The 16461-nt window shown below is 46.3% G+C and overlaps 1 protein-coding gene across 7 annotated transcripts in view; it reads right to left on the bottom strand.

The window, feature by feature from the left end:
- Positions 1 to 11595: 11595 nt before the first annotated feature.
- Positions 11596 to 16461, bottom strand: part of NCOA2 (nuclear receptor coactivator 2) — a 255129-nt gene continuing 250263 nt past the window's right edge. For all 7 annotated transcript variants that reach the window (XM_084864342.1, XM_084864345.1, XM_084864348.1 and 4 more), the window contains one exon: positions 11596 to 15480. In XM_084864342.1, coding sequence (XP_084720468.1) covers positions 15469 to 15480 — 12 coding nt within the window. In that variant the 3' untranslated portion in view covers positions 11596 to 15468. The remainder of the gene's footprint in view (positions 15481 to 16461) is intronic.

The following is a 16461-nucleotide window of genomic DNA, read 5'->3' as shown; positions in this document are numbered from 1 at the left end:
AATCTCTCTCTCCCTCCCTTCCTCTCTGAAGTCAAAAAATAAATATATAATCAATAATAACATTAAAAAGCAAAACGAAAACGTGGGGTCCGGCCAGACCCGACTCTTAAGTTCTGGGTGAGAGTGGCCGGCGCCTTCCTCTCCAACATACCTGGACCCTCTCCTCCTCCCCGTGGCCCCACACCCGGCTCCTGCGAAGCCTGTTTAAGTCCGCCCCCCGCCCCCCTCTTCTCGGCCCAACGAGGCTCTTCCCAGGCCCGCAGCCTCCGGGCACCACACGCCAGGCCGGGGCCCGGGCCGAGCGCAGACCGCCCTGGGCGTCGGGGCGAGCGCAGAGCGCCGGGTCCCGCCACTCGCCCCCCGGCCCCCGGGTCCGCCAGCTGGGGGTGCCCCTCGGGGACATGCGAGCCCCGCGCCGGGCGGGCGGGATCAATGAGCCCATCACAACCCGAGCGGGGCCGTGACTCGGACATTAAGGGGCACGGGGTCAGGGGGAGAGGGCAGCGGGCCGGCTCCCGGGCGCCGAGGACTTGATACTCCACTAACGGAGGAGAAGCCCGGGAGCGCACACGACCCCCGAACCAACCGCGACCACCGCCTGCGCGCCCGCCCGCCCCGCACCCACCTGCGAGCGCTCCGGGGGGGCCTCCGGGGCCGGGACCCGGGCTCCGGGCGGGCCGGGCGGAGGGCTCAGAGGGCGGCGGGCGGACGGGGCTCGGAGAGGCAGAGGGAGGGCGGGGAGGCGGACGGGGCTCGGTGAGGCGGACGGGGCTCGGAGAGGCAGAGGGAGGGCGGCGGGCGGACGGAGAGGCAGAAGGAGGGGAGGCGGACGGGGCTCGGAGAGGCAGAGGGAGGGAAGGAGGCGGACGGGGCTCGGAGAGGCAGAGGGAGGGCGGCGGGCGGACGGAGAGGCAGGAGGAGGGGAGGCGGACGGGGCTCGGAGAGGCAGAGGGAGGGGGGGAGGCGGCCCACGCAGGTCCCGGGGCGGCCCCATCCCCGCCCACCGAGGCCATTGGCCGGCGCGGGGCTCGCCCTCGGCCCCCGGGGGCGCTCCTCACGCCCCGCTCTCCAACCCCCGGGCTCAGACAACCGGGGCGGCGGTGCTCAGGTCCCTGCGCAGCCCGCCTGCCGGCGCCCGGACTCTGATCGGGGCCAGTAGGGCCAGGACCCCCGCCTTCAAGTTTCCCCGCGCCGCGGTGGCAGAAGGCGCTCACACCCCAGCGCCAGGCTCGGGTGTACAGAGAGGAAGGGAGAGGGAGAGTTAGAAACATGGATGAGAGAGAGTCATCCATCAGCTGCCTCTTGCTCGTTCCCTACTGGGGATGTGCCCGCGACCAAGGTACATGCCCTTGACCGGAATCGAACCCCGGACCCTTCAGTCCGCAGGTCTATGCTCTATCCACTGAGCCAAACCGGTTTCGGCCGGGCTTTGACCATTTTTATTGATTTCAGAGGGGGTTGGAGAGAGAGAGAGAGAGAGAGAGAGAGAGAGAGAGAGAGAGAGAGAGAGAGAAACATCCATGGTGAGAATCACGATGGCTGCCTCCTGCATGCCCCACGCTGGGGGTTGAGCCCGCAGCCCAGGCCTGTGCCCTGACCCCTGGTTCATAGGTCATGCTCAGTCCCCAGCCACTCCAGCGGGTCCGGCTTCTACTTCTTTCTTTCTTTATTTATTTAATATATTTTATTGATTTTGTACAGAGAGTAAGGAAGAGAGATAGAGAATTAGAAACATCGATAAGAGAGTCATCGATCAACTGCCTCTTGCACACCCCCTACTGGGGATGTGCCCGAAACCAAGGTACATGCCCTTGACTGGAATCGAAGCCGGGACCTTTCAGTCCCCAAGCCAACGCTCTATCCATTGAGCAAAACCGGTTTCGGCTTACTTCTTCTTTTTTTTTTTTTTTAAGTATATTTTATTGACTTTTTAGAGAGGAAGAGAGAGGGATAGAGCCTTAGAAACATGGATGAAAGGGAAACATCGATCAGCTGCCTCCTGCACACCCCCTACTGGGGATGTGCCTGCGACCAAGGTACATGCCCTTGACCGGAATCGAACCTGGGACCCTTCGGTCCGCAGACTGATGCTCTATCCACTGAGCAACACCGGCTTCGGCAGGCTTTTACTTCTTAAACAGACGTTCACCGCCGAGGGGCGGCCGCACCCGGGGAAAAGCCAGGCCGGCCCTGGCTCCCAGGCCGCGTCCACACCCTCCCCGCGGCCATGGGGGGGGGGGGCAGGGAGCACGCAGGCCCAGCACGTTCACACCTGGGAACCGATGGGTGGGGCCCAGGCAGTGCGGTGACCTCGGCCGGGTCCTGCGCCCCGCGCGCGGCTTCCTCTTTAAAGAACGGGCGCCCGCCGCCGGGCCGGGCGGTGAGGGTGGAAGGCGGAGGCGCAGGGCCACACCGGGAGGCCCGGGCCCGGTCACTGACGTCGGGGGACACCCCTCCGGCTCGGGGCGCCTCCCAGGGCCCCCGCGCTGCGGCTGAGGCGCCGGGGCGGCTCCGCTGGGAGCGCGGGCACCGCGGGGCGGGCGCCCCTCCGCGGGCCGGGACCCGGCAGCCTTCGCCTCGGACGCGGCGAAGCGGGAGGAGGGCGGCGGCGGGATCACCTTCCCGGACGCCTCGGTGGGGCCCGCGCTGCCCGCGTCCAGACCCGGGGCCCGCGTGCAGGGCGCCTCTCAGTTGAGGAGCGGCGCGTTCTTTTCTCCGCGGGGAGGGGGACGGGGCCGGAGGATCACCGTCTCCGGCGTTCTGTGCCTCTAGCCCGGGGCAACTGGGTGTCCCGACGGCGAGTGCTCCAGGGAAGATCGTGCAGAGGGAGGGCCGCTGCCCCTGCCCTCCGGGGGCGCTCCCCCGTCCTGCTCCCCCGTCCCCCGCCCTTCAGAACCCCAGCCTCACCGCAGGCTCAAAAGCTGCACACTCGGGAGTACTTTCGTGTCTTGTTCTGCAAATAGTTCCGAGTTCAAAACATTTAAAACGTTTTAATTACCAACGTGCTTGTGTAGCGTAGTTTGGAGAAATGGATAAAATGAATGGAAGTCCCTGCCCATGGCTCATGCCTCCTCTCCGGAGGTAATACCCATGGACAGTTTGGTTTATTCCCGACCCTCACCTTTTTCTTTTTGCAGCTACTTGTTTTTTGTTTTTTTTTCTTAAAAATATGTTTTTATTGATTCTGGAGAAAGAGGGAGGAAGGAGAGCGACAGAAACATCCATCCTGTACCCCCACCAGGGATGGAATCCCCAACCTGAGAATGTGCCCTGACCGGGAATTGAACCGGCTACCTTTTGGCGCCTGGGACAGCGCTCAACCTGCTGAGCCGCGCAGGACAGGGCTATAGTAGTATATAATGCTTTTAAATTGTTTTCTTAAAAATATGTTTTTTACTGATTTCAGAGAGAAAGGGAGAATAGAGAGGTAGAAACATTAATGATGAGAATCACTGATCGGATGCCTCCTACACGCCCCCTACTGGGGACGGAGCCTACAACCCAGGCATGTGCCCTTGGGCGGAATCGAACCTGGGACCTATGGGACTATATACTCTCATTCTATTTTTTTCACTATTAGTCATTATTCCTGTCAGTGCATTAAAAGTAACTTTATTCCTTCTGATGACCGAGTGCTATGGAAATTCATCTTATGAGTGCTCCCCTAAGTGGTACAGCCTCTTCTTGAAACGAATTTAAGTTGTTACCAGTTTTTAAACATTTCAAGCAAATTCTGTTGTATACACATTTTGAATGATTATAAAGTCAGTGTTTGTTGATATACAGTTTGTCTCAAAAATTTTTAAAAATCTACAGAAATAAATACTTTTTTGTGTGACAATGCCTGTTTTCAAACTGATGACTATTCTGGTCCAGGCACTGCTGATAAGGCGAAGCAAGGGAATCGCAAACATCAAGAATCATTTCAGCCGAAACCGGTTTGGCTGCTTTCTTTTTAAAAAACAAAAACAAAAACACAAACAAACAAACAAAAAAACACTTTTCCTGATCCAAAAGCAAAGGCTCCAACAGAACTAAACCATACATTCTGTGTGGTTCCATTATAGAACAGGCAACTCACCTGGGAGAAGGAAAACGCAGAACGGGGTGGTTCCATACAGGAATTACCTGGGAAGGGGCCTGGAGGACTTTCTGGGGTAATATGTTCTCTATCTTGATTTTTTTAAAAATTGATTAGAGAATAAGGAGGAAGGGAGGGAGAGAGTTGATTTATTGTTCTACTGATTGATGCATTCATTGCATGCCTTTTTAAAAAATCCTCACCCAAGTATATGTTTATTAATTTTAGAGAGCCAAAGGGATATGAGAGAGAAATATTGATTGGTTGCCTCCTATGTGCGCCCCAACCTAGGTATATCCCCTGACCAGGAATTTAACCCTTAACTTTTTGGTGTATGGGACAATGACCCAACCAACTGAGCCACCCAGCCTAGGCTCATTAGCTGCTTCTTGTATGTGTTCTGACCATGGATGGAACCCAAAATCTTGGCATTGATTAACATTTGACAAAGGAGGCAAGAGCATACAATGGAGTAAAGACAGTCTCTTCAATAAATGGTGTTCAGAAAATTGGACAGATAAATGCAAAAAAAAACACAAAAAAAACAAAAAAAATGAAACCGGATCACCAACTTACACCATATATAAGAATAAACTCAAAATAGAGAAAGACTTAACTGTAAGTTGTGAAACCATAGCAATCCTAGAAGAAACCAGAAGCAGCCTAATCTCAGACATCTTTCTTAGCGATATGTTTGCTGATACATCTAGGGCAAGAGAAACAAAGGAGAAAATAAATAAATGAAACTACATAAAAATAAAAAGCTTCTGCTCAGCAAAAGAAACCATCAACAAAATGAAAAGGGAGCCCACTGTATGGGAGAACATATTTGCCAATGGTACATCTGACAAAGGGTTAATACCCAAAATATATAAGGAACTCATACAACTTAACAAAAGGAAGATAAACAAATCAATTAAAAAAATGGGCAAATGACCTAAATAGACACTTCTCCAAAGTGGACATACAAATGGCCAAGAGACATATGGAAAGATGCTCAAGGTCACTAATCATCTGAGATATGCAAATTAAAACGACAATGCGGTATCACCTCATACCCATCAGAGTGGCTACCATCAACAAATCAAAGAATTACAAGTGCTCGCGAGGGTGTGGAGAAAAGGGACCCTAGTACACTGCTGGTGGGAATGCAGACTGGTGCAGCCATTATAGAAATCAGTATGAAGTTTCCTCAAAAATTTAAACATGAATTACCATTTGACCCAGTGATCCCACTTCTAGGAACATATCCTAAGAAACCCAGAGCACCAATCAGAAAAAATGTTTGTACCCCTATGTTCATAGTAGCACAATGTATAATACAATAGCTAAGATCTGGAAACAGTCCAAGTGCCCATCATAGATGAGTGGATAAAAAAGCTGTGGAACATTTACACCATGGAATACTATGCAGCAATAAAAAAGAAGGATCTCTTACTCTTTGAGACAGCATGGAGGGACCTAGAGAGTATTATGCTAAGTGAAGTAAGCCAGTCAGAGAAAGACAAATATACATGATTTCACTCATAGGTGGAATCTAAAGAACAATAAACTGATGAACAAAACAGATCTGGAGACATAGAAGCATGGAACAGACTGTCGAATCTCAGGAAGGTGGGGGTAGTGGGAGCAGAGAGTCAAGGGGGCGTGCCCAGGCCCCAGCAGGCCCACCCCAGCAGTGAGCTGCAGAGCAAACACTTTTCTTTTTTTTATTTATTTATTTATTTATTTATTTTTTATTTATTTTTTATTTTATTTTATTTTTTTTTATTAAATTATTATCTGTGTACATATTTTAACATTGCCCCCCCCATACATACCCTCCCTCCCCAGAGTTTTGTGTCCATTGGTTGTACTTATATGCATGTATACAAGTCCTTTGGTTGATCTCTTATCTCCCCCAGATCTCCCTACTCTCCCCGCTGTAATTTTACAGTCTACTTGTTGCTTTACTGTCTCTATATCTATCTTTTGGTTTGTCAGTTTATAATGTTTTTTAATATCCATAAATGAGTGAGGCCATGTGGTGTTTCTCTTTCATTGACAGGCTTATTTCACTCAGCATGATGTTCTCTAGTTCTATCCAGGTTGCTGCAAATGATGAGAATTCCTTCTTTTTTATGGCAGCATAGTATTCCATAAACACTTCTCCGATCGCTCATTGGCTAAGCTCCGGGTATGCCACTGGCAGCGTTCTTGATAACTTGGGGAATCCAAGAAGGTGATTTAGGGTTTTTCTACCTCACTCCTGGAGGAAAAAACAAAGATCCGCTGCTGGAGGGGCTAAAAAATGTCAGGCTCAGTGGATAGAGCCTCGGCCTGCTGACTGCAGGGTCCGGGTTCAATTCTGATCAAGGGCATGTACCTAGGTTGCAGGCTCCTCCCTGGCCGGGGCCAAGGTCAGGGCTCATGCAGGAGGCAACCAATCAAAGTGTCCCTCTCACATTGATGTTTCTCTCTGTCTTTCCCTCTCTCTAAAAATCAATGGAAAAATATTCTCAGGTGAGGATAAAAAAGAAAAAAGAAAAAAAGAAAGAAATGTCACATCCTATGAAAGAGACATCCTGAAAATGTCTAAAGAAAGTTTTCACTTTTTTCATGGTGAAGGGACTGGAGTCTGTGTTGATGAAAACAACTTGGTGGTCAGCAGTGGCAGCAACAGTGGGGTGCTAGGGGTGGCACCTTTCCCTGATCAGCCTGCAGAGGGAGGCCAGACTGCAGCTTAGGTCCACTCCTCCCCTCCCCCAGGCGGTGGGGTGGGGAGTGGGCCTAAACCGTCAGTAGGACATCCCCTGAGGGTTCCCGGACTGTGAGAGGGAACAGGCTGGCTGAGGGTACCTCTCCCCCAGGACACAAATTTTGTGCACCGAGCCTCTAGTATTTTATAAAAGGGGGGGACATCAGTAATATTTTTAACAATAAAGATATATTTTAAAACAATGTCATTTAAAAATTTTGCAGCCTTTTCCATAAGGTAGGCAAGGAAAAGGAAATATCTGTTTTTCACAATTTATGAATCATTGATTTTCTTGACTTATTTCCTATTACTTACCAGTTCTCTTACCACATTGCTTGCATCTTTTTTCTTCTTTTAAAAAATATCCATTTTCTGGCCTGGCCAGCGTGGCTCAGTGGTTGAACATCGGCCTATGAACCAGGACTTCATGGTTCAATTCCCAGTCTGGGTGCATTTCCGGTTTGCTGGCTTGCTCCCCAGTGTGGGACTTGCAGGAGGCAGCCAGTTGATCAGTGATGCTCATCACTGATGTTTCTCTCTCTCTCCCGCTCTCTCTTCCTCTCTGAAATCAATTAAAAAATTTTTAAAAATCAATTTTAATGAGAAAAATGTACACAATGTCTGCAATTCTGAGTATGTTTAGTTCTCCTCCCCTTTTAGTTTACTTCTAATACTGTTTCTAGATCTACTTACCATTCGACACATTCTCTTAATTTGGCCTTAGTTTCTGGTTCGAGAGAATTCAAGACGTTTTGATTTTTTCTTAGAGAAAGTACATAAGAAAACTAGAAACTGTAAGCCATGTCTCTGGTTTTCACTAGTGTTGGAGTTCCAATAATTTGTAACTTGAACAATAGATTACTCCCAGGTACAAGATTCTTACTTTCCAAGAGTAGGATTTCCTGTCTTCCAGGACAGCAGCCACCATAGGGAGCCAGCTCTATTTAAAATTCTCTCTGTCTGGGCTTGACCAGGAGAGAGAAACCATAGTCATTTAAGCAGGGAAAGCTTAATATAAAGAATTATTACCTATAGCAGAGATTGGAGTGGCCAGGGATTGGGTAGTAAGAAGTAAAGGGAGCCGAGGCCGGTTTGGCTCATTGGACAGAGGGTGGATCTGAGGACTGAAGGGTCCCAGGTTCCATTCCGGTCTAGGGCATGTACACTGGTTGTGAACACATCCCCAGTGGGAGGTGTGCAGGAAGCAGCTGGTCAATATTTCTCTCTCATTGATGTTTCTGACTCTCTATCCCTCTCCCTTCCTCTCTGTAAAAATTCAATAAAATATATTAAAAAAACAAGTAGAGAGAACCCTAAAGAACATAGGGAAATTTTACATGACAATGTATCTATTAGCCATCCCACCCTCCACAGGCTGAGATGCAGACCTTGGTGAAAGCTCAGCTGTGACTATGAATTGCAGGCTGGCTGTGTGGTGCCACACGCGGGGAAAGCTGCTCGCAGGGATGTCCCCCTGGAGGCACTGGCCACGGACCCACGTGCGGAGCTGCTGAGGGTAGCAGGCTGCCGTGCAGGGCGGCGCAGGGCCTGCTCCGCCTCGCCCCTGCAGGACCCCGCTGAGATGACTCCAGGGCCAGGAAGCGAAACTCATGCCTCCTGTGACGTCTCTCCAGCGCCCTCTACTGACACAGCTGCAGCGCCAGCTGGCAACTTCCTCAAAGGGCTCCTTTTCATAAAAGCGCTCCAAGGGAGTGAATTCGGGCATGAGAGAAATTAAAGTCAATAACCAACACAAAACCCACCTGGTAAATAAGTCCAGGACTTTTACTCTTGCAAAAGTGGACTTGGTTTCCTTGTTTTTAAAATGGTGATCGTGGTGTGATACAAACCTGAAGTTCCTTTTTATTATAACATTAGAGGTCTGATGTGCGAAATTCACGCAAGGGTAGGCAGGCCTTTCTTCTCCCTGTTGCCAGCACCTGGGACCCGGACTTCCCTGGCAGCCCCGGCTTCATCCATCCAGAAGGTTGTCTGGTCTAATTAGCATATTATACTTTTATTATTATTATTATTATTTTTTAAAATATATTTTATTGATTTTTTACAGAGAGGAAGGAAGAGAGATAGAGAGCTAGAAATGTCAATGAGAGAGAAACATCAACCAGCTGCCTCTTGCACACTCCCCACCGGGGATGTGCCCGCAACCAATGTACATGCCCTTGACCGGAATCGAACCTGGGACCTTTCAGTCCGCAGGCCGACGCTCTACCACTGAGCCAAACCGGCTTCGGCTATACTTTTATTATTATAGATTCCACTATTATGTTTAAACCAAGTTGAGTGCTGAACTCCTCTCGTCCATTCTTTCCTCTTATTACTTTAGTAGTGTTGTTTCATGAGTGTTTGTCAGTCTGGAAAGAAACTGTGGATAAAAGTTTGTTTACAGTTACTTGTCCAAGCCTGTTAGAAATTGTTCCAGAGGGTTTTTGCTGTTGTTTTTGGTGTGTGTGTGTGTGTGTGTGTGTGTGTGTTAAATATGGTCAGCCTATTGCCATTTGTGATTCACCTTCTGGTTCCCTAATGAAGTGTCCTAGTCTGTTCCGGCTGCTGTAACTGAACACCATAGGCTGGGTGTCTAAAAACAGTACTTTTCACACTGCTGGAGGCTGGCCAGTCCAAGGTCAAGATGCAGCAGATGTGATGTCTGGTAAGAATGCACTTCCTAATTCACAGCTGGCCATCTTCTCCTGCCTCTTCACGTGGTGGGAGGGGCAGAGGGGCTCTCTGGGTTTCTGTTATAAGGCATCAATCCTATTCACTAGGGCTCTGCTCATGACTAATAACCCCCAAATGCTCACCTCCAAGTAGCATCACATTTAGAGAGGCGGGGAGAGGGAAACATCAATGAGGAGATAGAATCATTGATTGGCTGCCTTCTGCATGGCCCCCTTCTGGGGTTGAACACAAAACCTGGGCATATGCCCTGACCGGGAATCGAACCCGGGACCCTTCAGCGGACAGGCTGACACTCTATCCACTGAGCAAAACCAGCGAGGGCCAGATTAGGTTTTAACATAAACATCTTAGGGTGACACAAACCTTGTTTATAATCCCAAGTAAAAGCAGTAAATCTTCCCAGATGTTTCCATTCTGTTCTCTTCAAGAACCTACTTTTGTTTATCTCCAAATCCCTTGCGTTGGCCTGCAATTTTTTTCAAATATATTTATTAATTTCAGAGGAAGAGGGAGATAAAAACATCAATGATGAGAATCACTGATCAGCTGCTTCCTGCATGCTCCACACTGGGGATTGAGCTTGCAATCCAGGCGTGTGCCCTTGACTGGGAATCAAACTGTGACCTCCTAGTTCATAAGTCAACACTCAATCACTGAGCCGTGCTGGCCAGACCACAATTTCTATTACCGTACATCCTATCTTCCAAATCCATTTCACTTTTTGGGTTGCTCTGGGAGAAGGAGCTGATGGTTTTATAACATTAGGTTTTTCTTTTCTAGGTTCCTGGCCTGTCTTCATGTTTTTTTCCTTTAGGTTCTATGTCTCTTAGTAAAACTTTATGGTTTTCTACACAAAGGTCTTTCAAACTTTGTGTTAGGTACAATGCTATTTTATAAGCATTGTATTATGTTATTGTAAATGAGGATTTAAAAAATTGTTTTTTAGTGTGGACAGAGGTATTGGCTTTTTTTTGTTTTTGTAAAATATATTTTATTGATTTTTCTTACATAGAGGAAGGGAGAGGGATAGAGAGCCAGAAACATCAATGAGAGAGAAACATCGACCAGCGGCCTCTTGCACACCCCCTACCGGGGATGTGCCCTCAACCAATGTACATGCCCTTGACCGGAATCGAACCTGGGACTTTTCAGTCCGCAGACCAATGCTCTACCAGTGAGCCAAACCGGTTTCGGCGGTATTGGTTTTTGAATGTTCTAACCATCTCACTGAGCCTTATGATTCATTCCAAGAGCCATTGAATTGATTTATGTGGGTTTTCCTTGAAGATGGTCAAATTGGCGGAATGTCTTCCCTCTTCTCTTGGTGCCAACACCCCATTTCTCAGCACTGGTAGTGGGCTTCCTTGTTTTGTTCTAGTTAATACGTTTAGTATTTCACTGTTAAGTAAAATGTGTCACAGTGGGACTGCATCTTATCTGAAAACTCAAGTAACTTTAGAACATATACTTTTCCTACAGATTTCATTTTTCCTTGAGATTTCCTCATAAGTGGGTGCTGAAATTTATTCTATACCAAGTTAACAAATGGCACCTTTTTCCTTCAATTTGTTAATATAGTCAACAGTATTGACAGATATTTTGTTTTTGGTATACCTGAGTTTTAGGCTTTGTACCTACATTGTTTATCAACTATCTACAAACCAATCCATTAAAACTATCATTATCTGGCCAGTGTGGCTCAATGGTTGAGTGTAAACCTGTGAACTAGAAGGTCATGCATTTGATTCCTGGTCAGGGCACATGCCCAGATTATGGGTTCAATCCCCAGTGTGAGGCGTGCAGGAGGCAGCTGATTCTCTCTCATCATTGATGTTTCTCTCTCTCTCTCCCTTCCTCTCTGAAATCAATAAAAATAAATATATTTTTAAAAAATCACCCTTCTTGGCTTCAAATGAAAAATCTATAAAATGGGTCATTGAGAGAATCAAATGTTAACGTGCTGAACACATTGTACACTCCTGCATAAATGTAAGACATTAAATTGCAAGTCAGGTATTTAAAATTATTTAAATGCATTTATGAATGAAGGTACAATATAAACACATTACACTCTCCAAAGCCATGTAAAACCCGAAGGCATTAAAATTTATTAAATGATGCAATAACAACAGAATTCTTTATTTACAATAGCATTATTTAACATCAAATAAGCAAAGAGCATCAGCAAAGCAATATTAACTTGCATAAATGTATTTAAAATTTCTCTGAATATATCTACCTTTGCATAAACTGCTCACACGAGAAATACAAACATCGATGCAGGTGAACAAGGTGATGTTCAGAGTCAACTCCATTTGGAAAATAAACCACAACCTGAAACACGGTAAGCTTTCTCCTGAAGAACCATAGTTAATATATTGCTTAATTTTACCCTTGTATAATCTTTTCATATACACACATCTCAGATGCAACTTCATGAGGAACTGTACAAATAAAACCCACAAATGACAAAGGAAAAAAGAGACAGTTAAATGTTTGAAGAAATGTATCATCACCACCATCCAACAGCGTAAAGGTTGAGTGATGATGTACTTATTCAAAAAATTGTACACAATTCACTATACAAATATAATACATCGGACAGCTATGTAGGAATATACAAGACTTAAAAACAGATCTAAGGCATTATGCTAGATTTTAGCATTTTGAGGTTCTTGCACATAGCTTTTACCTGTAGTAAGAAACTTAAAAGATTTTGTTTTAGTCTATAAAGAAACACCAGGGAGAAAAGTCTAATTAAAATCGAAGCCACTACAGTAATTTTCTTTTGTGCAGAGATTGCTTTGCTCTTAGGCGGCACACTACCATACAAATACTAGAAAATTTTTAAGTTCACACCAACAATTAATGGCTTAAGTTGCATTTCAAAATTGATTGTGTATCTTTGGGTTCTACAGTGGATGTGGGCCACCCATTTCATGTGGTCAGCCCATATGAACTCCATTTTTCAACACAGATTAAAAATTGCATTATATAAACTGCAAAAACATTGCTTTCCATTATTACAGGCCATAGGATATACACGTGGGAAGGGACGTTTTAATCTTTGAGTCAAACGAATTCATTGTAGTCAAAGAGCTCACTTCACTTTCCAACTCACCACATTACATGAACACTTAAATGAGTCTTACAACCAAGTGAATGTATGTATACTTTTCACATTATTTGTTTTTCACATTTAGTAATAAAAGTAAAAACACTGATTCTTTGTCCTATTAAACAAAAACCAAGGACTCGGTCTAACAAATTTACTGTGTACAGCATGAGAAATACTGATAACGAAGGGGATCGATTTGGCTTTTGCTTCCACCGTGATCAATATGATCAGAGGATTCCTTCACTTACTTCTCTTCTCTTAATTAGATGTAAAGCAAAGCCCATTCATTCCCTGATCTGAGCCATAAGAGAATTTATAATCTCTTTTCCTTCAAAACAGCTGTGATCATGAATTATTTGAAATGACCAGCATCACTGGTTTACAGATTTATCTGACTTGGGGTTGACATTAAAACACAGTGGGCAGATGGGTAAACAGTAAAAGATACACAGATTTAAAAAAAATTTTTTGGACAGTGTTACAGTGAAAGGGGACTTAAAACTCAAAACAAAACAAATCCAGCTTAAACTCCATTTCTCCTTTGTGCTGTGTGAAGTTAAAGTCATTCTAAGTCACATGTTTCTAAAAAACAACTTAAAACTGGTCACATGACATCGTGTAGGACATAAGCCTTGGCACACGGATTCGGTCACGGAGTTCTGGGCCAACGTCTGCTCGTTTTATCCATCGCAGGTGGGCAACCCAGGGTTCGGTTGAGGAGAGTAGAGCCTGGTGAGGGGGCATGTGGACTGATGGCCCCGAGAAGTGTGTTCTGGGCCACCTCTCTGTAGTGAGACCCCTCTCAAGTGGAAAAAGTATCGAAATGCAAATTTCCAGAAAATTTCTTTAGTATGGAGCAACACCTTCAGACTGTCTACTTACCATTCATCTTTGGGCTACGGGTATATCTCTCTCTATAATCCATCCCTTGTACGGATAAGGAGAGATATACATATAAATAGGGGCAGTTTGTCCATTGTCCACCCGTCCACAAATAAACAATCAATCAAATTTCAAGGAAAAACCTCTCTGCTCCTAAAAAGCCTGGCTTAGTGAGATATAAAATGCTTTGCTTTTTAGACATCAAAAAGACACCATTCTGAAATTTAGGTAAGAAAGTCTTAGGGGTGGGGGAGAAATAGCTCAAAAAAGGTAATCAGTTTCTTGGTATTGCATTTGTCTGAAACTGACACCAATTAATAAAAGGTTATTCCCCTTCCCCTGTGGGTGAGAGAAACAACCATGAAAGTGGCCTGCTCACCACAGGTGGTCTTCCCGAGGTTCATTAAGAAAGAATATAAACATATAAAAATCAAGAACTGGGTCCTACAGCGGCTGCATATTATATAGATTGGATAAATTATTTATGAGCAGAATCACAAGGTTTAGAAAATAAAAAGTCTCAAGTCTACAAATTAGGTCTAATCAAGGCATTGATATCCTTTACAAAACACCTTTAGGAGACATTGCTATGAAGATATCTAATTTAATACTGAAGTACCTCATTTTTTGAGTTAATTCCACAATATGTATACCTCACAAAAAAATGATACAATTAAAACACGTCCTCAACTTAAATTATTGCTTGTTTACATATAAATTGGATTTTATGTACCTTACAAAACTTCGGCTTAGCACTGCTAAAAAAAAACAAAATAAAAAACACATGGCGGAGGAGACCCCTGACGCGTCTCTGCTGCTGTCGGCGGGAAACTCGACGGGATTTCCCGTGTGGCAGGTCTGTGTCGCCGGGGACCGGGACAGACACGCCACCGGTGGGAGCAGGTGCTGTCAGTGGGCTCGGGGTCGTGCTGACTCTGCTCCTCTCCTTGCCAGTAAATGCATTTTTCTGAAGTTTAAGTTAGCAATTGCTAAGTGGCTGGCAAAACATTTAAGGAAATAAGGGGCTTATCTGGTTTCTGTTGCTTTTATTGTTTTGTTAAATGTATGAACGTGGGGGTGGGGGTGGGGGTGGGGGAGGACTGGGGAAGGAAGAGGAGATGCTAATCTAAGCTGTCTGATCAATGGAAAGGGAACTTAATTTGAAAAGGAATAATATTTCTTCTTGATGAATGATTCAGATGAACTTGTTTGGTTTTAACAAACAAAAAACAACAACAAAAAAAGGTAAAAGTCCTTGTTACGTGCTCCTTTTCATCTGTTCATTAGCTGGAAACTCTTCCCAACTTGGTCTGGAAAGCGTTCTGCAGGTGTCGGCCTTCACGTGGGGGCGTCTCTGTCCGTACAGCGCTGTCCATGGTGTCTGTCTTGCTTTTATCCCAAACGCAGTCTGATTTTTTTTAAAAAAAACCCTTTTCTTTCCCCAGATGAAATCGTCATCTTTTGTACAAGACCGATTAGCCAGGGAAAACAAAGCAGGAGACCAGTGTCTGGAACCGAACAGGAACAGAACAAGAGCACGTGTTTTCCTTAAATACGGACATTAAATACATTCAATCTGACACGGGGATGAACTTTGCCTGTCAACATTTACTTCGCAGGAGAGATCTAAGTTGCACTAAGGTGAATGCAGTGAACAGACTGAGCAACTGTCTGGACACAAGCTTCAGGCTGTCGAGAGAGAGAGAGAGAGAGAGAGAGAGAGAGAGAGAGAGAGAGAGAGAGAGAGAGACAGACAGACACGGGAGGAGGCAGCCCCTTGTGCAGCTGCCAGTCCCCGGGCCAGGCCCGTGTCCGCTGAGCTCGTTGGGCAGACCTGGCTGGCAGGCCGGTGGGGTCAAAACCAATAGACGCAGCTCTCCATCCCAGACCAGGAGGTGTGTGAGCAAGGGAGCCCAGTCAGCCGAAGAAAGAAGCAACCAGCTACCTTCAGTGTCAGCAATATTTCTGCAGAAAAACAGAAAGATCTCTGAGTATGTGGTAAAACCATCACACAGCCCATCACAAAAACATCAAAACATTCAGCTGTTCAACGGGGCCAGCCCCCAAGCCTGCCCCTGGTGAGCTGCCCCTGATTCAGCAGACAGAGGGCACTGTCCCGCAGCGAACACACGATGCTGGCAGAGGCCGGCAGAGCCTGCATGGAGTGAGGATGCTGCAATGGGCTTCCCACGGCTCCTTCGAATGACTGCTGCCCTCAGCAATGACATCCTCACCCGCCCCACCTCTCCGCCTCTCAGAAAGCATGGGACTCCCAGTGGCTGACCTGCCCCTGCCTTTTGACAGGATCTGACCCAGAAGCGACACCACTTTTTTTTACTCCTTCCTCGGCAACACTCAGTACAAAGCCAAATCCTATCAAATAAAAGGCCTCTCTCTCTTTTTTAAATTTACTCTTAAAAATATATTTTTACTGATTTCAGAGAAGGAGAGAGAGAAACAATGATCAGCTGCCTCCTGCACATCCCCTACTTGGGATCAAGCCTGCAACCTGGGCATGTGCCCTGACCAGGTATCAGTGACCTCCTGGTTTCAGGCCAAGGCTCAATCACTGAGCCACACGGCCAGGCTACATGGACCCGCTTGACTCTCCTACCGAGATACTCCCAAGGTTCCATGGGTGTGTGCTCTCTGGCAAGCTAAATCGCCCAGAGTGTTTGCTCAACAGGTATTCCTGCTAGTTTCTGGTTGGTTATGCGCTGACAATCGATCTGAATGACTGGATACCCAGGGCTGTATACTCGTTCCTGTAGTGAGCAAGAACCACGTGCAGGTGTTTCTCTGGCTGGTCAAAGTGTATCTGTCAGTGTGGTTTCTTTGGCTATGGACTATATATACTCGCCCCAAGTTTTAATTATGTGCTAGTATTTCATTAGCTAATATTAATTGGGCACCTACTCTGTGCCAGGTTCTGGGGATATAATCATA

This window comes from Pipistrellus hanaki (genome assembly GCF_964339955.1).
Source record: "Pipistrellus hanaki genome assembly, chromosome: 17".
NCBI classification, from domain to species: domain Eukaryota; kingdom Metazoa; phylum Chordata; class Mammalia; order Chiroptera; family Vespertilionidae; genus Pipistrellus; species Pipistrellus hanaki.
This window is presented reverse-complemented; position numbering and strand designations above follow the sequence as displayed.